General features: G+C 29.6%; 1 protein-coding gene across 1 annotated transcript; it reads right to left on the bottom strand.

Moving 5' to 3' along the window:
• Positions 1–3,304: 3,304 nt before the first annotated feature.
• Positions 3,305–25,609, bottom strand: LOC118194630 (fatty-acid amide hydrolase 2-like). Its single transcript, XM_035365807.2, has 7 exons — positions 25,060–25,609; positions 21,370–21,589; positions 20,488–20,697; positions 14,087–14,206; positions 10,545–10,699; positions 10,312–10,410; positions 3,305–8,469 (listed from the first exon to the last, which is right to left on the bottom strand). The coding sequence occupies exons 1-7, from the start codon at positions 25,240–25,242 to the stop codon at positions 7,873–7,875; spliced, it is 1,584 nt and encodes a 527-aa protein (XP_035221698.1). The 5' UTR covers positions 25,243–25,609; the 3' UTR covers positions 3,305–7,872.
• Positions 25,610–26,407: the final 798 nt, after the last annotated feature.

Below are 26,407 nucleotides of genomic sequence, written 5' to 3' on the forward strand. Positions count from 1 at the left end.
CTGTAGATACATGTTTGAAATTTTTTGTGTTATGTACACCTTCTGATTATACTGAAATGAGCTTTTGAAAAATTTTGAGTTTCAGTGTAATTTAAAGAATACTGTATTAGGCACAGTAAAATTTAGCACTTTTCTCCCCCCCCCCAAAAAAAAAATCGTGAAAATTATTTTTCTTAGTATATCACAAAATGCTCATTTTAATAAACATTAGGAAATATAACAAATAAACCATAAAATCTTTACATACCTGTGACCAGTAGTTCCCGAGAAAAGTGCATTGAGTATAAAAAAATCACATTTGGAGAAAAACACACTTTTATGTAAAAATCCCCATTTATTGAAGAATTCGATAATAAACTAAAACTCGATTTTTTACAGTTCCAATTTTCAGAGAGATTAAAGTATGGTATTTTTTAGAAAGGTAAAAGTATAGAGAATTTGAAAATGCAAAAATCCCAAATCACCTTTTTTTGAAGATTTTTGGTTTCCAACACCCCTTAAACTTTTAAAATAGAAAGTGAAAAAAATCTGTTCAGTGATGGTACTATGTGCATCTCAAACATCGTATTCCTTTGGGAAAAGGAATATGAAGTACAGTAAACTCCCGATTAATCCGCGGGCGAATTATCCGTGCCTGCCGCACAAAGTTTTTTTTTTTTTTTTAAACAAGTGTAAAGCAAAGAAAATAAAAATGTTTACAAAACTGAACGAAACGTTAAATTTGCTAACATCGTGCTTATTTATAGCAAAAGCATTCCAGGCCTTCTCGGAACCTTCCCCTCTGATGAGCAAGTGATTTCTTACTCACCCTTGCAGTGCGTCTTAATCTTACTGACACGTCCACTTCCTCCCACCTGCAATTCTTAGTTTAAGCCTGATAGTGTTTGCGAACCGGTCGGAGTTAATTTCTTATGTTTTATTGTGTTCAGTGCTTGTGCTTTTTGATTTTGTGTTTTTCGTTACCGATTTAAAATGTCAGGAAAACGAAAGAAGGTTGTGTTGACGAATGCGCAAAAACTAGAATTAATTTCCAAAGTAGCAAGCGGCGCTACAAGGCAGCAGATGGAATTGCATTACGGAATCGGGAAACAACAGTGCGTGACATTCTAAAGTAATAAGACAAACTGGTGAACTTTGCATCAATGTGAACAGTGCTTCCGCAATGAAAACGCGAAAAGCTGTGAAGGGTTCGACCTTTGATTATCTAGACATGGCATTGACAGAGTGGTTAGCTCAAGTTCGAAAAGAGGGTACTCCTGTAAATGCTTCTATCATTGCGGCGAAGGCAAAACCCTTTTTTGAGTTGTTAGGTCTCAAAGGAAATTTTGATGCGTCTTCTGGCTGGTTGACTCGTTTTAAGCAGCGATATGGAATTCGAGAATCTGGACTTCATGGGGAGAAACTTAGTGATGGCCAACAAGCAGCCGACGATTTCCACCATGAATTTGAAGAATTTGTTTTAAAAGAAGAGCTATCTTTTGAACAAATTTACAATGCTGACGAATCGGGACTTTTGTGGAAATGTCCTCCCACTCGCACTCTAGCATTTGAAAGTAGCGGGTCATAAAAGCATCAAGGAAAGGATCACTATCATGTCTTGCAGTAATGCTACCGGTGGACATAAACTTATTGTCATTGGAAAGTTTAAAAAAAAAAAAAAAAAAAAAAAAACCAAGATCTTTCAAAGGCACAAGGATAGAAAATTTGCCCGTTGATTACTTTAACCAAAAAAAAAAAAAAAAAAAAAAAAAAAAGGATGGATGAACCAAAATATTTTTCAAGAATGGTTCGAAAAAATCTTTGTTCAAGTGCGTAAACATTTTAAATCGAAAAAGCTGTGCTATTGATCGACAACCCACCTTCTCACCCAGCAACAAGCATTCTAAAGTCTTCTGATTGACAAATTTTTGCAAAGTTTCTTCCCCCAAATGTTATTGCGCTAATCCAAGCCATGAACCAAGGAGTCATTGCAACAATAAAGAGAACATACCGAACCAAGCTGCTACTGACCAAAATTGAAGAAGGTTATGATCTGAAAGAGTTCTGGAAACACTACACAATCTTGGACAGCATCTACGATATTGCATTTGCATGGGACTCAGTGAAACTGTCAACCCTCATAAAATCATGGAGAGAACTCATGCCTAATGTTGAAGCCAACAACAACCTAACCCCTTTCAGTTGTGAAGAAGAGAATGAAGATGTAGACACGCCCATGGCAACTCTTGCCGATATGGTGAAAACAGTTCCGGGTGGTGAGAACGTCGATGCTGAAAACATTAACGAGTGGTTGGAGTGTGACGCCAACGAACCTGGCTTCGAACGCTTGACAGATGACGAAATTGTGAAGAAAGCAAGGGGAGAGACCGAGAATGAAGGACAGCGAAGTGAAGGCGAAGAAGAGCCCACTGTGCAGATGCGGAAGACTCACGAAACGGCTTTGCAACAAGTCCACGGGCTGCTGAGCTATTTGGAACAAGAAGACAACGCGGAGTTGGCCGAGAAACTTATGCTACGAAAAATGCAATCTCGGATCAAGAGAAAATGCTTCCAAAGCAAGAAGCAAACACAAATGACTGATTTCTTCAAAAAAGTGTAGTTTTACAGTTATGCTTTTATAATTACATAATACATTGCAGTATTAAAACAGTACATATATATTAATTTTTCTGTGTATCCTTGACGCCTCTCGTAAGTACAAAGCTCTTTCTGTTTTCATTAACAAAATGCATTTTAGGTTAGTTTTGAGTGATATACTAAAATATTAAGCATTAGTTAAACATTTCCTGCTGTTTACTTTACGTTTTATTGTACATAAAATGATTTTTCAAAGTTGGAATGACTGTTTTTTGTTTTGTTATACCCGTTTTTAGCTTTTTTCGGATTATCCGCGATTTTCGTTATTCGCGGCGGCAGCACCACCCAATTCCGCGGATAATCGGGAGTGTTCTGTACTGAAAAGATGGCAGAAAACATGTTCCATATTTAATCACAAACTTTGAGCATACTTCTCTAATTGCTACATCAAGGGATTAAAAACTAAAAAGATACTGAGTTTAGGCTTAAATGGGTGCCTCAACTAGTTAATGAAAAATGATACCCTTATTAAAGCAACATTAATTACACCTTGTGGGCTATTACTATATAAGAAAATTTAAAAGTTGAAGCTCTACTTATTTACACTTATATATCAAGCTTACACTACAGCACAATACTTATTTCACTTAAACTGGTTTAAACACCTTAGAAGTTGTAGATTAAAGTTTCAGATTAGCTTAATTTACTTTGATATATGTTCACATACTCAAAAAGTGCAAATAGATTTTATTGAGTTTTGAACATTAAATCAATCAAATAAATTGATCAAATAAATATCAAGTGCCACTGCATTATGAAATTATCAAGGCTTAGCTCTTAAATTAACCATTACAGAAAATATACCCAATATATATAAAATAAAAAAAAAGCATTTTTATAAAAAATTAACACATGTTTTAATGTTATAAATTTTTCACTTTTAATATAATACAAATACAATACAAATAGCACTTTGGCAATAAAAATATTAAAGCTAAAATCACATAAATAATGAAATGGAAATAAAAATTACACTATAACAAATACATTAAATTTCTTGATTTAGAAGTCTAAATAATATAAAAGCTAAAATAATGTTACACAGGCATATCTTTTATATCTCATATTTACACTGCATTACTACATTTCAGGGCTTTAAAACCTAAACTGTAGATAATTTCACTATATAACATCCAACACTTTACACAGTTTTATAATTTAATTTATAAACATCACATCACACAAATCTCACATTACAACAATACATGATACGAAGAATAGAATTATAAACATTTAAGTTTTTAAAAGCATTAAAAATTCAATGTACAATAAATGACTTATTTATAATTTACATTTAAAAAACATGCAATTATTTTGCACCCACAAATAATTTAATTTGTTATTTGAAAAGATACACTGTATTATCTATCATATTTATTCTTTAAAAAATGAAAATTTCTCACTAAATGTTTTAATTTGCTATGTTATTAAGTTATCTAGTTTGACATAATCCATCTCAATGACCAAAATTCATCAACAATACAGAATTTGTCACACCTCTATTAGCTTTGCTTTTAAAATTAACTTTATTGGCTTTGATAATACAGAAAAGGTAAACTAAAATCTGATAAATTTGCATATTTCGTGATATTAATTTCAGCGAGACTATTTTAAACAGAAGTTCCTTTTAAACTTCTGTAACAATTAAAAGATGTGAGACAATTTTTGTAATAATGATGTTAATAATGAAAACTTTAAATTCTACACTACACTCTAAAATTTAAATTTTCGATTAATTTAATTTAAAGTCTACATTTTCTAGCATTATGATTAATTCAAAATAAATTAGAGGAGAAAAGGTTAACTCTATAAATAAGACAAATAATATTTACAGAAAAAGCTGACTTAACAGCACGTTTACTGAAAATAGTTACATTAGTTTATTAAGTGAATATGATACAGTTCTACATTACTCAATTTGCAGTCACTGGCTTAAGTACAGTTTAGTTTATATATCAAATACAATTAATAATTTTATGCAAAAACAGTGACTAGGTATAATATATATATATATAATTACAAAACAATTCTTTTGAAAACAAAACACAAACTTGCCTTGTATTTTTGCGCATTAAGCTGCAGAAAAATAATTATCATTAAAGACATAAAGTAAGAAATTAGAACTAATATTTCACAAAGGCCAGAAATTTAAATTCATACTAAATAAATTTCAAATAATCATATAAATGCAACAAAGAATTTTAAAATGTTAAAACCAAAACATTTGAAACAAGCAAAATTCCATTTCAAAAAATTTTTTGAAATTTAATAAAAAATGAACAAAAACAGAAGAGGAATTCAATCAACCTCAATGTCACTTCATCCGGGAAAGGAACTCTGAAATTAGTTGAAATCTCTCTTCTACAAAAATCCTTGCTTTTCTGTATTCAGAATTAGCCGACGAACCAATGTATTTTGATTAAAATAATTCACCCGGAAATTCTCACCCTTTTCCACAGCAAGGGTAAAACAATGTAAATTCTAATTAAAAATTAGAATAATCTTAAAAAAAAGAGAGAATTCTTTTTCTTTTTAAAAGAATTGAAAACAAAAGTGAAAAAACAATATACTTCAGTGAAAAATTTTAAATCAAAATGTTTACCTTTAAACAGATAATCCAATGAATTAAGATGCAGTTGAAAAAACCATTAAGAACACACATAAAGTAATTAAGAACTTACAACACTCTCATTCGACTCCATTCTAAATATATGAAAGTTGAAACAGAATAGTACGTACAAGTTTGCCATCTTGGTTTCATTGGCGAAACTGAAAAACCTTGGCTAGATAGTAATCGCTTAAAAGGCTAAAATCTGATATGTAAAATGTAATTTTGAAACCATAAGAAAAACTTTTAAATATTTCAAGGAAAATTTATTTTTATTTTTAGTCAAACAAAAATATTGCTTATTAATTGAATGAAATTTATGTAAAATAAATAACTTATATAACAAAACTCTTATAAAACAAATATGGGAATCAATAATATTATTTAGTGCAAAACTTTAATTAAATTTAAAAATCAATTAATTCTTAAAAAACTAAAAAAAAAAATGTTCAAAAAGTGATCAAATAGTTTTTAATAATTGTAAGTAGATATGAGTAATATATCTATAAAGTTGAATTTTAGTTAAAAAATTTTTGTACTTTAAAATTACAGAAAGAGTTGGAAAAGGAAGTATAGGAACTATGTTAGAAAAGTAAAAAGTCTTCATGTCATGGGCTTCTTTCTCATGATGACTTTGAAAATATATAAGGACATGTTAGTATATCCACACTTTAAAACATCATAACTTTAAATGATAAGTACTTCTCTCTCTCATTGATCATTTCACAATAAAATAAGGTGAAGCAGGACCTTCAATATATGTTTTTATCAGAATTAATAAAAAAAATTCCTAATATTCCATTTGAATTGCTTAGAAATAGTTTATATATTTTACTTATATACAGCATAAAACAATAAAATTATTAAATAAACTAAATATATATTAAGAAGACACCTGAAATATTAAATATTGCACTCAAAAAAGATATAATAAATTTAAGCTCAACACTGGGTATGTATGTACAATAAAATATTATGAATAAATAAATATAAAAGCAACCATAGTAAAAAAATAAAAAATTAAAGTACTGTACAATAAAAATATACAAAATAGTCAAAAAAAATTTAAAAAAAAAAAAAAAAAAAAAAAAAAACCTCAAATATAAATGATTTGAAAATAAAACAAAAGAGATTGTAAATATGGCACTGAGAACGAGCTTACACAGACAGAACAGAATTGAATTGAAAATGATAAAAATTTTCCATTAATTTTACATAAATTGATTGAAAAGATTAAAGAAAAACTTAGCTACTCATTACAAGGAAATTTTTAAAAAGTAATTAAAAATAATTCTTAATATGTAACATCTCAGAATAACTATCTATAACATAAATTTGGAAAATGAATTGCTAAATATACATACCAAACATTACATAACTCATATTAACATAAGGTTTTCAGTTTAAATGTACCTCAGAATAATTATACAATGTTCAAATGTTTTTAAAATGTACAGCAGCACTGACACAGCTTTCATATAAGCACAGGAAATTCAGATTATGTAGATAATTCACAAGTCAAATGTTTTTAAAATGTACAGCAGCACTGACACAGCTTTCATATAAGCACAGGAAATTCAGATTATGTAGATAATTCACAAGTCAAATGTTTTTAAAATGTACAGCAGCACTGACACAGCTTTCATATAAGCACAGGAAATTCAGATTATGTAGATAATTCACAAGTATCATATAATTTATAATTTCACAGATGAATTTTTCATGCACAAATGAGATGAGATTTAGACTTTTCTAAACCTTTACTCTATTGACAGAAGAAAAACAAAAACTAGTACATAGAGGTAAGAGGCAATATTTTAAATGACCTAATAATGACTTTAATAATTGATAACATCCACAAACTTTATTAAACATCAGTAATATAGCTACAGTTTATACAATTTTTAAATATTTTATAAGAAAATATTAACTAAATAAAAATCTCAAATCTGCATATTAGTGTGAGACTATATTTCTTTAAATTTTATTTTAATTCAGAAATGAAATTACGAAGACAACATATACATATATATATATACATTCATAAAAATTCTCTCTGCTTACATCAGCTGGTTGCATACATTCTCAGTTAAACTAGGGCCTTCAAATTATCATATTTAAAAAAAAACTGCATACAATAAGATTTTATATCTAAAAATAAAAACTGATGATCAAATTATAACATAAAAACATTATGATAAATATGTAAAAAATGAAAACTTTTAAAGCGGAAATCAATAATTACTCAACTAAATAAGAGTAATGGCTGTTATGTTATGTTTCAAATTTAAAATCATTTCAGTTCAAGCAAATTAGAATTATCAAGAACTGGTAGATTAAAAATATATTTCAATATATTTTTACTTTTTGTATGCACCTATACCAACTTTTACAGACTAGAGCAATGTAATTTAAATCAAAATAGCTGAATTAAACTGCCCATGTTAGTTAATAATAATAATAATAATAAAAGAATGATTTTAAACAACCAAAAATGGTTCTGTTCAAAATTTTTATACACCATCACCGCATTTTAAAGAAAAGGTTCATCCATTTTCAAATGCCTTTTTTATGTGTTTAAAAGAGAATTTATTTTAAATGTTCAATGATTAGACACTCGACTGCAGTTACGAAATTTCAGTAGAAGGGTTAACCCAACCTCCAAATGCTTTTTCTAATTCTTCAGCAACTGCTATAGTAATATGGTCATTGTAAAGGCCACTTACAATCTGAAGGCCAATAGGAAGACCTTTACTACTTATTGTGATAGGACACTGACTCACAGGAAAACCAAGCAAATTAAAAATGGCTGTGTAGGATACATTGAAAGGTTTTAGCAATGCTTGTCCATGGTAAGGTGCAAAATCAGGACCAGTAGGATAAATGAATACTCCATTTGAACCAAGAATTTCTTCAAATTGTGTTTCCAAAAGATACAACATCTTGTAAAATTTACTAGCTTGTTTTTCATCTTTTGGAGCCAGTGCCTTATTTAATACAGCAGAGCATAGTACAGGAAGAATATGATCTGATATTCCAAAAAGCCATTTAAGGAATTCCAGAGAAAGATTCACTTCACCACATCTACCTGTCATTTCTTCCGTTATAGGCCTCATATCTGATGTGGTGATGATTTTTGACCAGATTTCAAAACTGTGCTTCATTGTTGGAAGTTCCACCTTCTGTACAAATACTCCATAATTTACAGCAAAGTAGTCAATAACCTGCAAGGTATAATTACAGTAAAATTTACATAACAATCTAAAATAACATAAGGGAAGAATAAATTTAAAAAAAAAGTCTTTTACCTACAACATAGTTTTAAAGATTAACACTTTAGAAAAGTTGACACTATTCTGTTAAAACTACTTTTAATTAAAAGAGATAAATTAAATTCAGAATAATTAAATAAAATAGCAATGCAATGATTTATAAACATAACAAATTAAAAAACCAATAACAATATTTATCAAAATTTAGTCTGAAAATAAATAAAAAATTTTAAATGCCTTTATTGTGTCAGAAATTCTAATATCCAGGCACAGGACATTCATTTTGGATTCAGTCACAGATATTCAAAAAAACCCTGTTTCAAGATTCCTTTTTATATTAAAAAATTTGTGTAAAAAAAAATCTTCCACATCTATAAACCTCTCTATATTCAATTTATATACAAATTAAAATTTCAACCAGCAAATAAAACTGTCTGCATATTATCAAATAAAATTTTAAATTTCAAGTTCTAAAGAATATAAATTATTGAATACCAAGGTTTTCCAAAAATTTCTTAAGTTAAACAGAAGCTAAACTGAAGCTGACTAGATTACAAGTTTTGAAAGAAAAGTTTCATAAAAATTCATTTAACTCCGTCAATAAATATTTCATTGACAGTAAAAAATCATGTTAAAAGTAAGATAATCCTACACTGCTGTAGAAATGTAATTTGTTTTCAGATTCACCATTTTTGGAAGCAATCTCACTATAACTAAGACTTAGATCATTAAGATCAGGCTAAGAGTTATGGGTTTTTAATTAAAGTGATCAATACTTCATATAGCAAAATAAAACACTCAAAAAGCATATACACTCATTTTCATCCACTAATAAATAATGTTCCATCAAAGAGGGTACTAAAGATTGTACAACAAAGGTTGGTTAGATTATTGGAATATGGCAAAAAATGAGGGCCATCTGTCAAATGCAAGGAATGCCTTTGTGTATGATTTTATGTGGTAAAGTGGCTTGTATATGAGATATGACACATACACTCACACATTAAAAAAAATTATTTCCTAAAGTTAAATCTTGCTTAAAGGGAAGCTATTTTACCTCATTTGAAGAGGTTCAGGCAAAAACAGATAATCTCCTGTTGGGCCTTCCAAAAACCTCATTCCACAATTGTTACCAGCAATGGCAGCAACGAATGCAGAAGTGTGTGAATGCTGAAGGGGACTGCTTTGAAGGTGATAATGTCATGGGGAACTGATTTTGTAAGTACAATGATCTATTGGACCAGTCTCGTTTTGTGTCACAACTTGTACATGTTATAAAAAGATGAAAAGTTACATACTGCATCCTCAGAAAAAATGTCATTCAGAATAATGTTCAAAATTGCTTATTGAAGCCTTCATAAAAATGAATAAATATTTTTCAGAAAGCAGGTTACATGCAAAATATCAATGAATCAACATTTTATGAGAACATGCAATGTTTCATAATTTAATGAACATTTAAAAATGAAAACAATCATTAACAAATATTATCATAATTATTCCGGGAAGTGGAAACTGAAAACAGAAGAAACATACGTTTGTGTAATTGAAAATTCAGCTTATCAAATAAATAAATAAATAATATTAATTTTTGACATCAGTTCATTTATTGAAAATTTGAATTTACCAAAGTTCAAGTAATTACTAGTCTACTGTACATAATATGCACTTTTAGCTACATTACGATATGACCTCCAATTATAATTTTGGGGTGACTGATTTGAAATTTTAACTGCCTGTGTACCAACAAAATGAGTAAATTATACCAATAAAATAAATAAAAGCTTTGATTACTTTTTTCTGAGCTTTAGTAATTTCAGGATTAACAGATGAAATCAGTGGATTGCCTCCATCATTTTCCATGTAATAAAGTTTGATATTTTCAAAATGCACCTAAAATAAGTTTTAAAGTTTATACAAAAATATGTAATTGTAAAATAATTTATTCAACCATTTGAAAAAATATATATCAAATGCAGTTATTTTCATAAAGACAATTAGCTGAACATTATATTACAATCTCTTACTTTTTCGTCCAGTTTAAGTTTGCTAGCATGATCAACTGCCAAAATTTTCAGCATAGGCAACAAATCAGAAGCATATCTACACATAGGGCCAGTCATCAAAAATGTCTGCAGTGGAGGGGCAGCAGTAGGGTATTGTCCACCATTACTAACTACACCTGAAAAGAAAGATAACTATTACAAATAATAAACTTTTATCATTTTGCAATTAGATCAAAAGAGTATAATGATCTCAGATATGAGAGAAAATATAATAATTTTTTAGCTGCATACAGCTACAAGGAGCAAAGCAAAAACAAATGATAAATAACTGATCTGCATAAATAAAAGTTAGTGTAATTTCAATCAAATTTAAATCTGATATTAGTAATAATGCAGTACAAGAAAGACATCATAATAACATGCAGTATAAGAAAACCATGAATGACTGGATTTATTGAAAATGAACACTTAATGCAAAAATATCAAAATCTTAATACATTTACAGAATACAGTACAAGAGGTTCCAGAGCTTTCCTTGTTTTTCTGAAATCATTAACTAAATATCCTTCATAGTCATAGGGATCATTTATTAAATCTCCTTCATAGTCTGTAGCTCATTTAATGTTATGATGCACAATTGCACTGGTTATTTCCAAAAAATTCCCCAATTTCACTGTTACTGCATTTTTATAACTGCATTCAAATTCTTAAAAACTAATCAATTTACTTGCAACTACTATTTATTCATCATTAGTAGATGATTCTTTAGTTTTGCTTAGAAAATAGAAAGTGTGCTTTCTTAATACAAGTCTTTATACTATTTGAGCAATATCTTTTCACGATGAACATAGGATACGGACAGCATCCTTTTATATGCAGAGAATAAGAATTTTCAAAACCAAATATTTCCTGCCACTAATTTTCATACAAAGAATACTCATCAAAGCCAGCATTTTGTGTTTCGTCATGCAGTTACCAAGGAAAAATATTACATTCATATTGCTGAATTGGGTGGTTGGGAAGCAAGATACTCATCCATGATTAAAATTGTATGTACATTCTCCTTCCATTTTTTTAATAAAAATTCTTAAAATAATATTCAGAGTAATCCATGCTCTCTTATTGCTATTTTATTTGCACAGTAGTTTTTTCACATTTGTGAAATAAAAATTGAAACGACTTCTCCTTTTCTGATTTGCTGTTGACCAAAAAAGACACTTTCAAGCCCAATTGCTTTACACTCTTTTTATGGTGATATATTTTACTCTTGAAGTTTTATCCAGTAATAAATTTACAGTTTGAATGTCCAATTAAAATTATTCTCAAAGTTGTTAATTAAAAAAAAATTGACTAGTTTGATCATTATTCAGTGTTACATTCTTCAAATCCCGCCCTTTTATGACATAAACAGAAATTTCTTTATGTTTTATACTTGATTAATTATATGATGTAAAACAACTTCCAGACTGCATACTTTTTTCAAAATTTATACTGAAATTATGATTAAGAATTGAAAGGTACACACAGTTCAAATAAAGTTAAAAAATGAAATAAAATGTTTGAGGTTGCCATGCTAAGACCATGTTCAAATAATAGTAAAACAGGAGCTTTTGAAGAGGACCAACCTGTTTCATGCACTGGAACTGGAACCTATACAGTAAGCCTTCAAATTAGAGAACCTTCAGAAATAACTATAAGACCATATTACCGAGACCTTCCTTTCAATCTGCCATATATCTGGGCATTGATTCTCAGATATACAGCAGTCCCATATCAAGCAACCATGCATAAAACAACAAGAAAAAAGGGGAACTTGATCTAACCATTCATTCAAATGAAGCAGATGGGCCATCTATGACAGCTTCTTACAAACTAATGTTTAAATGAGGCTTAGCACCTCAACCGAAATATTTTAACTTCATTTTAACCATTATGCCTTGTAAGCTTTTTAAAAAAACTTCATGCATATATTTTTATATTCTTCCAAATACAACCTTAGGCAATAGCACATCCTACAAAGAATTGACACTGATATTGTTGTCAATTTTTCTGTTGAGTTTATCATTTCAAATACTTATCCAAAAGGAGGGGGGGGGGACCCAATTCAGTCAGTAAGAAAACAGAAGGAACCAGAAACTTCAAGCATACAGTAACTTCATCCTTATAGTTTTGAATTAGTATTTTCAGCTGAAAAACAGTGTTGCATATCAAGCTTTTGAATTCCAAACAAAACTGAAGAAAAACATTCAAAGAAAATTTTGCCTATAGAAATACTACTATTTTATACTGATAACAATTTTTTTTTTTCAATTCGACATTCAGTGAAAATTAACAACTTCCCCATTACACACGAAAAACATATTTGCGGATAAGTACAAAGGTTCTAAATGCTACAAGAATATTTGTTCACACTTTTTTATTAATTTACTCATTTATACATGCTTATTACATTATTGCTCAAGTTACCAGAGAACAAGTCAAAGTTTTTACTACTAAAATATATCGTAGATTTCAGTTAATGTAGATTTCGGCAGGTTGCTGAACTCTGTTTGTTCAAACTTGTGACTCCTAACATGAATCCTATGTATTTCATTCTGATAATATCTTGGATAAGCAAATATAGTTTTCTGATGTACACACATTTGCCCACTCTTGTTTTAAACTCGTATATTAACTACACTCAGTATAAAGAATAAGAAAGTTGCACAATAAACTGGTTAACATATTCCTCAAAAAACTGCATTTTTCAGTTTAACCAGAGGCTAATTTTAATATAACATGAATGATACTTTACATTCAGCGGAATCTTATATTTCCACAGTATGACGGATAGTATTATATGATTAATTGTATAATAATATATTATTACAATCTGAATGAATCTCTTCCCAAATAAGAATACATGCTCAAAGGAAATTCACTCAGAATGGCTGAACTTTTCAGTTGTTTAGTTAGCCCATCAACAAAAATGCTCTCTAAAGTGCATCATAAAGGACAGACAAATATTACATTTATGGGAATGGAAAATGACATAACACATACAGCCAAGTCTAACATGGAAGCTGAAACCAAATACTTGGTTTTAGGTTAGCAGTCAACCTCTGCTTATCACCATGCTGTATTGGAATGATTAATAAACATATGCAAAAGAAGTTTTTTTTTTGGGGGGGGGGAAGTCCAAACAGCTTCACAAAAGTCCACAATTATATCCAAACAACTTTTATCAATATCAAAATAATAATATATTTAACAATGAGAAGGTTGAAAATGTTTACTTTCTTGCAGAAGATAGCTATAACAATAATTGTCCATTTAAATCCCTCAAACATGAAATTTTAGATACACTTGCATTACTTATAAGTAATTATGCTTCTTACATGTAAATCAGGAATTAAAAATCAAACAAAATACATAACAGCAGCATTATCCATAAAAGCAGACAGTAAGTGACAGGTCATATTATTTTATATAATATGATATATTTTACATAAAATAAAATTACTTTTAAGCCAGAAAATACAATTTCATAAATACATTAAAAATGAAATAACTAAATGGCCTACCCCTTGATGGTTTGTGTCCAAAAACTCCATTAAATGATGCAGGAATACGTATACTACCTCCTATATCATTACCAACACCAATTACAGAACCAGCACTACCTAATATTGAGCCTTCACCACCTACAAATATTTAATGATGCAGATTAGTCATCCTTCATTTTTCCACTTGATAATATATATATCAATATGATTAAAATTTCTGGTACTTATGTATTATTCTTTCAACCATAAGATTGCTGTCAACAGCTCACTTATGTAGGTAAGCATGATGTCATGACACACTTATAAGAGGTTCTCACAAGAGAATAACTATCTATTGAATGAGGGGATAAATGGCTGACAAATCAGCAACTGTATAATCTGTTGGAAATTAGTACTCATAGTGTAAAGCTTCTGCAAAATTGGATGGCAAATAGTAAAAATTGAAGAAAGTCATTTTATAAAGCAAAAAAAATGAAGTGGGATGAATTCTTTAACAACAGTAGCTATTTGGTGCTTACTGCAAAAAAACTGATGAATGTTTATTTGAAAGAGTTGCAGAAATAAGTGCAGCTCAGAATTCTGCAAGAACATCTGGCACAACTTTGGCAGGATTTCCACCAACTTCCATGGTTTGATGATAGCCAATTTTCATGGATGATGAGTGAATACATAAGTACCAAGCTTTTCTTCTTACCATGTTTACACATAATGTATGACTTAAGAATGTTAAATAATTAATTAATTAAAAATATTTTAACAAACAAAGCATCACTTTATTCTGCACAGTCACAGAAAACAGCACAAAATAATTTCTGTTAAAAACAAAACTTATATCTATATTTCAGAATGAATGAATTCATATAAAAATAATAACATTTCAGTGAAATGCATATATACACATTTCTAACACAAACAATCACACAGCCTTTTGTGTGCATATGTAGGTATGTGTATCAGAATATATATATATATATATATATATATGTTACGGTGAAACACTGAAATCTGGAGAATGTCAACTTTCACCAGTGAATGTCAACATTCACATAGTTGCTTGATATATCTCCGAAATATTTTCCAAATACTCTTATTTTTGACTTACAACGGTGAATGTCAACATTCACCATTTACTAATGGTGAATGTTGAACATATAGGAATATTATATTTCCTTCTCCATAATTCATTTGCAAAAAAACGCACTTGAGACTCAGAATAAGAACTTAAGAACATAAGAACTTAAAACACACAGTACATTCAAAATGAGAAAGGAAAATAATAAAGTTATAAACTTACCAAATTATATGATTCAAATCTTATTTATTGCAACAACTTAAACTATTATGACACTTTGAATTGCACATGAGGCCCTTGCTTTTACAACTGCATTTATTTGTGGAACACTTCCTTTAAGATTTGTAAGGGCTTGTGGTGCATGTTGCTTAGGAAGTACATTGCTTGTTTTGTGGTTTGGACGGTAGAATGGCTGAATGTTGTAAGATTAATTTGAATTTCTGTACAATTTGGAACAAAAGGGGAAAAGTGCATTAATTGATTGGTGTGTAAATGAAGGTTTACTTAGTAGCCACTAACTATAAGTGTCTTGTTTGTAGAAAGGAAATGCGTATGGTTGATATCGGCCCTACGGAGGATTTTTTTACTCTTATTTTTATGAATTTATGCACCGACGCCGATATATGGATTCTAGTTCAGATAATTATAGGGAGTTTTTCGATGCTGTTAAGGAATTTTGTGTGCCACAGTTTGAAGGACTCAGAAATTTCTAAATAGGGTAAGTGGATATTTACTTTGTGTAGTGCTTAGATGCATAAGATGAATTTCCTTTTTTATGTTATTTTATTGTTTGATTTAAAATGTAGTGTATTGAGATTATGTAATTTTTTGTTTGGCTCTACTATAGGATTGTGTGCTCTTTTGACTTTTTAAGTGAAAATAGATCGATGTGTACATGGACAAAGGGAGTGCGCAATGCCAAGTTTGTGCAATTCTCTGATTTTTTTATAAGTGAAAATAGGTGAATGTGTACATGGATAAAGTCAAGTGAGTGTGCAATGCCAAGTTTGTGCGATTGTCTGATGTTTTTTTATCGCCAAAATAACAAGTCAAAGAACTGCACAAACTCTGTATCCATGTACTGCCAAAAATCGCCAAGGGGTCGTAAATACAGTCAAAAGTCGTTAATCCGGACACACATAATCCAGAATGATCTATAATCTGGACCTCAAAGCTACAAACTTTCTGCGCATGCGTCAATGCATTAAAATTATCTAATTATCTATTTCAATTAATGTTGCAGATTGTGTTGTTCCTTAATCTTTGAATTGGATCCGGCTTATTATTTTTTGCAGACTGTTAGAGCAATTTTATAAAAGTAAGTTGGAACTTTCGATTATGTCAAATAGAATTTCCGATGCTGGATCTACAAAGGGAAAGCATGTTTCAATGTCCATCAAACAAAAAGTGGAATTGCTGCAAAAAATGGATAAAGGCTCCTTTGTTTCTCTAACCATTCCGAAATCTGTTTAACAATTTCACACTGCTCTGCGTGGGGAAGGGGGGAACATGGCGGCGCACAATGAACTGGAAGTTGATCTGTCAGCACTATCCTTATCTTCAGGGCAGATGTTTTTTATTTTATTCGGCTTATAATTCCTTACTAAATGTAGTATTTCATCTCGATGTACTCCGTCTTTGATATGATTTAAATCAAATTCCTCGTCATTATAAATGTCATGAATACAAATCAAATAGTTTTCTGGTTGCAATTTTCTAATTTCGACTATGCGTAATGTACGCTTTATTCATGCGCGCATTGAAAGAAATGTTTAATAAAATAAACAAATAAATATTAAGCTTTTTTTTTTGTAAATTTTGATACTCTTTAGATCATAATTGCTCTTTATTTCATAAATTGCGGTTTCATATTTTTAATTTTATAATTTCTGCATGCCATCTTACCAGATTTAAACTAATGATCTATAATCCGGAATCGCCGAAGTCCCGACGAGTCCGGATTAAAGACTTTTGACTGTATATTTTTACCAGCAATTTTTAGGAGACTAATCAAAAACTATTACTAAATTTAGAACCCATCTTAAGACAGTTTAAATCAGAAATTATAACATTTTTCTTTATTCTTAACAGTCTAGGCAACTAGGTCTTTCATTTCAAGCATACACAAGAAAAAAATTATAAAAGAAAAATTAATTTTGTTTTACTAAATATTTTAAATCATCTCTTGTCTTATCAATTATAACAAATAGTCTCATCCACATAAAAAATAATCAAGAATAATTTTGTATGTTGAAATAGCAACATTTTTTATGTAGTGATTTGATTTTGATATCTCTATCAAATCCTTTTCCCAAATCATATTTGTTCTTTGTTCATTAGGCATTTTTTCAGCAGTCAACATTCATAAATTCCAATTTATGAATCTTAATTTACAAATTCTGTGGAAGTTCAAAACTTTTACAGCAGCATGGCATTTTGCTGAGCTATACAAAATTAGGAATACCATTATTAAGAAGTACCGTAGAATCTTGATAATCAAAAACTCAGTTTATATTATTTGAAACCACATCCATTTTGCTCTTGGCAAGGTTTTCTGAAATTATTTATTTGACATTTTAAAAATATGTGCATAACTACTATTACTGATACTTTAAATAATTTTAATTAGTAAATAAAATTTATTCCTTCAATTAAATAAATTATCCCTACAAGATTTTATTATATAATAAAACTTTTTATGTAAAAAAAAAAAAAAAAAAAAAAAAAAAGAATAAGCATGTTCTATCAATACATATGCAAACTTGTAAAATTTCTTACATTAATTTTTAAAAGATATTTATCTTTTTTTTTTTTTAATATTTGTTACTCATTTTTAAAATAGTCTTATAACTTTATTAACCACTGCGTGATCCCACCTCTTTTTTTTTTTTTTTTTAATCAAGAAATGATCCAAAGCAGAAACATCAGCATTTAATAAAAAAAAATTAAAAATGCTTTTCTTCAGGTTTCAACATGGCTAACTTTCATATTGTCTGTTTCCTCATCATTTTCATTACTAAAATTTTGATTGTTCTTGAAACTATCGCATGAATGATTTCTTCATCACTCAAAATTTAAAGACTTGGCTAACTGCCTTCCACATTTGTCCATTTCAAAACATCATCTTAAGCAATCGATTCATTTATACTTTGTGAAATGTCTACAAATTCAGTTGATAACTGACTGTTAGCACTGCTTTTGTCTTTAACACATATAAATCACATATTTTATCATTATATACTACAGTAAGAAAGCCATTAAATGAATCATCAATGAGAAGAAATGCTACAGATCAATTACTGAAGACTGAATTTTTTAAATATTACAGATTTCTTTATTTCCCTTCTTACTGTTACATATTTTCCCAAAGGTTTCTTTAAATTGACTGCAGGATCAATTAATATACATTTTAGTTGACAAAGACACAATTTACAAATGTTGCTTTTACATGATCTGTTGTGGGAATATTTTTTGTTTTTCAGCCTTTTAAATGAAAATTTTTGGAATTAATCTTATTGGATTTAATGTATGAAATGAGTGCTTAAAAGAAAATCAATAAAATTCTGTTTGGGTAACTAAAAATATTATTAAAATATTATTATTAAAAATTTTCATTATGCAGAAATTATTAGTATAGATGCTAATAACATAGAATCATATAATACTTTCAAAATAAAAGATTTAAAATCACATATATGAGATACAAAATTCTAAGTTTAATTTTAATTAGCTCTTTTAGTTTCCTTTTTAATATGGTTATCCACCCTTTCTTTTCTGAAAAGAGTAACATATTTATACTAAACCTTTCTGAATGGGGTTATTTCAAAAGCAAGTTGCCTTAAGTTGCATTCTGGCTTTAGCTTCTTGCTCGCCAAAGTTTAAAATATGCACCATTAACTATCTGAGCTAGCTCAGTGTAGTCTCAGATTAAATTACCTATATTTGAAATGTAACTTTCTGCTATGTTAATTTAGATTCCCACATGTTGCAAAGGTTCATCTATCACAGAAGCTGTGCCCTTCTGTTCATTTAAGGGTTAAATAATAATAATAATAAAGTAATATAAGTAAAATAATAATAAAAAAAAAACTTTCACATAACTTTGTGATTTTTTTCAGACTAAGCAATAACTCAATATCAGTCTAAAAAGATATGTAGGATTTTGATGCAAGCTTTCAGATACAGTAAATCGTAAAAAAGGTGAAAGGTAAACTCTGTAGGCCGTGGAACAGATTTTACACTCATCTATGCACTTGTGTGCTGCTTATCATTCAATAAAATATGCCTCCTAAAAATGATCTATCAAGCTTCATCATGCATCAATTTTTTAATGAAACATTGATATCACTATAAATGGTTTTTTCATTACATATTGTTACATTTTTCTCCTCATGTTAAGGGTTCGTGGATTTGGAGTGAATAACGACGACACTTGAATACACTATGATATTGAAACTACACTATGGTATTGAAACACAATTTATTAGCCAATACTTCTCAGTACAGCTCCAATAATATATTTACAGTCATCGAAGACAAGCATGGCGAAACAATCAGTGACACAGCCTTCAGGCTATAATGGTGGACAGCTTCACTAAAAAGTACCACAGTACAGCTCCCAACTCGAGTCAGTCTTTATCAGAACTTTATGTACTCTCGAGACCCTTCGCAATCAGGCTACAATGGTGATGACAGCTTCACGGCAAAGCACAAGAACACAGCTCCCAACTCTGCTTGGTCACTCTCGGAACTCTACATACTCTCGAGACCCTCCACGCTACAATTCGTGATGCACTCGACGATAAACTCGAGTACAGCTCCTGACTTGCTTTGGTCATTCTCGGAGCTCAACACACTCTAAGATAAAACTTGACGACCAACTTGGCACTGGACTATGAGATACTCACTCACTGACTAACGATGAGACTCAACTTCGCACTCTCTGACTGACTATCAACTGACTCTCTGCATATCAGCAGGGTTTATATAGCTTTTGGCTTGCATTCGAGAACATTCTGGGCTAAACCAGGAAGAATTTGTTCCAGAAGGTTATCCATTTGTCTATGGCATAGCACCAATTTTGTCCCCAAATGGGTGATTTCTCACCAAATGTGGCAACTCTGCCTTATCTTGCCATTTTCTGGCAACCCTAAAACTGTTGCTATCTTACTCGTTGGACATTTCATAACAATATATATTTATACATATATCCCAACATATCATACACAGACGTCGAACTTGTAAAAGTGCTCATTCATGGAAGTTGTAAAAACACATATACAAAAAAAAAAAAAAAAAAAAAAAAAAAAAAGTTTTATAAAATCCTAATTTAATCTAAAATATTTACCACTGCTTCCTCCTGATGTTCTAGTAGTGTCATAAGGATTGCAGCAACGTCCATACAGTGTATTGTACGATTCCCACCAAAAACAAAGTTCTGGTGTAATAGTTACAGCAATTGGTATTGCACCTGCCCGTTTGAGAAGTGCCACAGCATCAGAATCAGATGTAGCTCGAAAACCTTTTCTGGCAGGAAGACCAACGGTAAATAAACAACCTGAAAAATTAAGACATTATTTTAGATTTCAGAGTACACTAATTTAGAGATGATGAAAATTTAGATGCAAGAATATTCTGAAAAAAGTTACAAATATAGAATCAATTTCAAAAACTAATTTTAAAATAGAAAGGGTGTAGTTATCATTAAAAAATTTCTCTTTATCCAAAATTATTTGGAAGATATATGCACCAAATTTGCCTGTCGGCCAGTGTTAAAGTAAATGTGTTGTTCGTATCTCTTATAACAATGTTCCTATTTTCAAAATAAGTATTATTAATAGAAAGTTTTTAAAATGTGTCATTCTATTTTGTTTTTTATCAACCCCCTAAAAAATAATTATGCTTGACATATTTGACAAAAGATGAAATGAGTTAATGGCAAAAGTATGGCCCCTCACTAGAAGTATGAGTTTGGCCCATTTATCCTTGAACAGTAGATTGTTTAACATATGTTGTCCTAGAATATTATTTCTTCATAAATACATTAAAATAAAGATTTCTTACTCGGACTTTTATGTGGCACTATGGTATTCAGTGTAAAAATCAGAAAGGAACAACATTTCATTATATTTGGAAATAATATATATAGATACATAGTTTTCTTATGATAGTATGATTAAAATTACATTCATTTAGAAGTAACAGTTTTTAAATACACTAACAGCTATACCTTTCACAGCAATTGCTTCTTTCACTGTAATAGGTATACCAAGAAGTGGTGTTTCTTCAGCTAGTTCTTCCTCTGTCTTAGAAGTGTACTGTAGAAGATCATCAATGTATTTAGCTTCTTCTAAAGCTTCAGCAAATCTTTCTTCTACAATCGCATTTATGACAGGCTGCACATCCCTGATACGCTGAATGTATGCTTTTACTATATCTGTACTCTTCACCTAATAATTATAGATTAGCCTGTTAAAATTTAAATGTTTACTTCTGATTTCAAAGCAAACATCTAAAATTAATCTTACATTTAATACAAGATATGCTACTTATATGTTTCAAATAAAAAAATCCTCTTTCTGGCACAGTAACAGACTTCTGATTATTTAACATACATTCAAATTGAATTTATTTAAACTGAACTTCAGAAGATACTTCATTCTAAATGACATAATCATCAATTTCTATTACTACATTACAAATGGTCTTTGAAACTGACACAGCTAACATAAAGATGATGGGATTAGTAGCTTGGAAGAATAGCTATGTTATGTATATTCAGTGTACCTTTCTTCCCTATTTTTATGACCGAAAAGGCAGGGTGAACTACCAGGTTTGGTGTCCCTGGAGGATTTATTGTTTATCTTTAACAAATAATCAAACCAAAACACTAGTTCTTACATTTCACCAGTCCTTGCATTTCTGAATCGCCAGTTCCTACATTTCTTTTCTTTGATAAGTAAACATATCACTTTTCAGAGAAGTCTAAACAAAAATCATTGCTGTGAACAGAAAACATGCTATACTAGGGAGATATATTGCTACTAGAAGAAGGAGCAATACTGGGTGGATCTATCCTTTTATATATCATAATAGCATCTAAGCACTAGTCTGAAAAGAACACCTTTCATGACACACAGCAGTTTTTTTCACAAAAATTCTAGCATGCTTAACTTTTATAACATATACACAGACTGCTATTATACAGTTTTCCATACAATGTATAATTTTTCTTATTACAGGATACTCTTTATTAGCCCAAAGCGTGTTAGCCCAGAAAACCTATTAATTTCGTTTTGGCATTTTGCATCGAGTCACTATAAACAGCGTATCACTTTTCAAATTGTTGCCACCAAATGCTAGAGGCCTGCATTATATTTAAAGAAATTAAATAATTAAGAATCTGCATAAGTGTGTTTCTTGCACTGTTATAAAACAACGGTACATAGAGCTATAAAATTTTGAATAACGTAATCCTACACCTGAATATGGGTATCTGCAAGCCCTAATTTGGAATTTGGTTTATTATCTATTTCATATTTTGTAAAACTTAAACAATTTTTATTAACAAACTCAATGATTTCAAAGTGAGCAATGACAACACTGTATGAAAAAAAATTATTTCCAGCGTGTGACACTGTGCATCGGAAATTCTAAAGCTATGCTCTTTTAAAATTATTTCGTGATATTGCTGTTGAATTGACTTTATGGTTTAAGTGCGAAGAACATGATATTTAATAAATAAAGGTAACACACAAAATGTTTAAAAAAAGGTCCCTTGAATATAATATAAAATCTGAAGTCATTCAAATTTCTTTTATTTTTTTACTTTCAATAAAATCTGAAGTCATTCAAATTTCTTTTCTTTTTTTACTTTCAATGTTAGTTTATATATTTAGCTAAATTTATAACATCATCTATTTTCTCCATTTACGACAGACTAAATATACATTCACTGCATACCTTACATTCTTAGAACAGACTGCAAAATGCATCTTAAATAACAGTGCTTCTAAATTTCAGGAACAGTAATTTTTCTTTTTTGCTTCCTTCAGTCTCTGTTTATAAAGTGCTGGCAACTTAAAAAATTTTAAACACTTATGATATATTATGAAAAATCATACCCCATATCCCTGAATGTGAAATGTTAATTCAAATTGTAAACTATATTCTAATCCAGACTCAAGTTATTATTATGAACCTATGATTACGTGGAAGGTCTATATTTTTATCAGAAACTGAATCGAGCATTCACCAAATGTCAAATAAAAAAGACTTCATCCAACTATTGAGAAGTTTGTCAAATAAAAATAGGAAGAAATTATTACACAATTATTCTGAAAAACTCGCATATATTATTTAAACCTATTACATATACATGTATATTTTTTACTTAAGGTTGGACACAAGTTAGCAACAATCCGTCAGGTATGACTAAATATATTGTCTTTTAGCCATCTCATAACTGAAAATATTGTCCAGACCACAGAAGGTAAACGAATACACATTTGCAGGGAGAGTAAAGGAAGACATAACAAACAAGTTTTATTCTAGAGTCAAACTCACACTCTGAAGTCTAGACTAGCAATCAGGATTGTTGAACTGTTCAGGACTGTGCTTTTACATACTGCTTCTCTTAACTCCAAGTTCTTATTTACAAAGAGGCAGATGATAAAAAAATTTATGACTACGATCACATTCATGGAAATATCATGTATAAAAAATATCCACATTTTTATACAAATGATCTTCAATATTATTTTATGTAAAAAAATTTAAACTTTTCTCATATATTTCTACAAGCCTTATTTTTGTAAAGTAGAAATAAATACATAAAAAAATTACGACTGTCAAATTTTTATACATTTCTGCTTTGAAAGATTTATTTCTATTTAATGCAAATAGAAATATGAAATTATGAATGGTTTTTATAAATATACACACCTTTACATAATAGCCCAACCATCAGTTAAACTAATTAAATCTTCCTTATAATCGTTCCATTCCTTATAGAGTTTGAAAATATAATAATACAGCTATATTTTCCCCATGTATAAAAATATAATGAGCAAAATAATTCTATTTACTTACCACATACAACACACAGCATCTTAAGATTTTTCATATAATGCTAAATTTTAATATTACAAAACATATTAATATTTTAATTTATGCAAAAAGCATAAACATTCCTCATAAATAATCCTCTATACAAAAACCATTTTAAAGCTAGATTTAACATATTGCATAAACATGCTATGATAACAAACAGATTCTGGTACCTTTCTGTTATGAGGACCAGATTCAGAAATGTCTATTTGTGTGTGCATGTATATATGTACTTATGTGTATGCACACGCAAACACATAGAAACACATACATACATACATTTCTGAATCCAGTGCTAAGAACAGAAAAGTACCTTGATTTTTAACCTGTAATATATGAACGAACCTAATTTGTGAAATAACATTATATGCATGGGAAGTAGTTCCATATGTTTAAAATATACAGAAAAAAATAATTATATGATTGTAGGAGAGTCTTCTTCTAATAAACATATTTTTGAAGTTTAGAGAATAACAAGATCGTTCATTAAAAGATCAGGAATATTTATTTCTATTTTCATCTTTTCTTAAAAATATTTACTACATTGTTAAATATACCCATACTAAGATTTTAATAAAATATGAATTTTTCCACTTCATTTAAATTTCTTTATTATTTTCTAATCAGTAGTTTAACAAGTAAAATCTGAAACCTTGCATACACTGTTTAAACAATAATGGAGTTTTACAAAACGGTAACACTGAAAAAGGAATATTAAACTGTGCTTATGCAATACACAAAAAAGACTGCAAAATTATTATAATATTCTATTATTTTACTAATATTCCCTGTATAATTTAAAGAAACTCACCTCATGTCGTCTTATTTTCGCCGCCAGAACATTAGCTGGTTCTAAAAGGTACTGACTCTTGATGGGGGGCAATCGTTCGTGTTTTCCTTGATAAAACCAACCGAAAACAACTTCTGAGATTAAATCTAAAGCATATCTAAATAAGCGCAAAATAATGAGAATCGCTCTCAACAAAATATCCATGTTGTCATGTACAGAATAAAAAACTGTATTTCACAAATAATTTATATTCGACAGGAAATCGGAAATAGTATTCATCACCGCGCTATCTCATTTAAAATATGAGAGAAATCTCGTTTTATTTAAACGACCTTGAGTTCCTCCCGGATATATTGATTATTCGTTCTAATCAGAAAATATGATTCAGCATTCAGAGCATTTTAGTGATACATGATTACAGATCTATTAGTAAAATAGTTATTCAATTTAAAGAAAACTCTTCGTCGCCCGTCTCCTCAGATATTCTATTCAGTCAATAAACATCGCGATCGAAAAATCTAACAGTACTAGCAAACTTCCGCTAAAAATGTAAACAGACAGACAGACAGACAAAGTAGACAGATGTCTTGTTTTGCACCCGCTAAGTCTTTCTGCACCGATGGGCGAAAAATCAAGCATAGGTGCGAAGGAAAGGTATATAGAAAGGGGGGGGGGCAATTTCGTATTTGAGGAGAGTAAAAAGAAACTTCGTACATTTTTTACGAGTTCAAAAGGCCAGAAAGAAAAGATGGGACAAAATAAAATTTAAAATAAATGGCCCAGAAATAATAGAGGAAAAAAAAAAAAAAAAAAAAAAAAAAAAAAAAAAAAAAAAAGGGCCTAAAGAAAGAAAAGGGCCTAAAGAAAGAAAAGGAAAAGAAGTAGAAAATATCCTAAAATACGATTGTGTCCATGAGTGTAGTTAAGGAGTTCATCTGCAAAAATTAGTGTCTTTAAGAAGCAAACTTTAGCTAAGTTTAATAAAAAAAAATAATAAATGAATGAATTCCTACATGGTAATGTGTATGCCCTAATCTTGAGACCTAACTAGAAAAGACATATATCATCACAGAGATGTACATAATATTTTAACTAAAGTAACATTAACTATTGCCGTTCCCAAAAAATTCATGTATATTTCAGAAAAACAGTAATTGACAAAATCATAAATCCATACACAGTGTGAGAGCATATCAACAAAATAAATTATACAGTTTATTTTTCTTAAATATTAGTTAAATATAAAATTAATTTATTAATTTAACAGTTGTAATTTATTATAGTACAAGTTTAATAAATTCCGTCACCCTGTATTTATATTTGATCATAATTCCAAGTTTGATACCTGAAAAAAAAAAAAGGTCGGGGA

This window comes from Stegodyphus dumicola, chromosome 12, assembly GCF_044657685.1.
Source record: "Stegodyphus dumicola isolate Sdum_Otavi_A_Nest chromosome 12, ASM4465768v1".
NCBI classification, from domain to species: Eukaryota; Metazoa; Arthropoda; class Arachnida; order Araneae; family Eresidae; genus Stegodyphus; species Stegodyphus dumicola.

Coding starts and splice junctions, on each gene's coding strand:
- LOC118194630 (XM_035365807.2), bottom strand. CDS start 25,242: ATGGATATTTTGTTGAGAGCGATTCTCATTATTTTGCGCTTATTTAGA. Junction 14,207..20,487: donor AACATCAGGAGGAAGCAGTG/GTAAATATTTTA, acceptor AAATATTTGTAG/GTGGTGAAGGCTCAATATTA. Junction 10,700..14,086: donor TGGACACAAACCATCAAGGG/GTAGGCCATTTA, acceptor CTTTCTTTTCAG/GTGTAGTTAGTAATGGTGGA.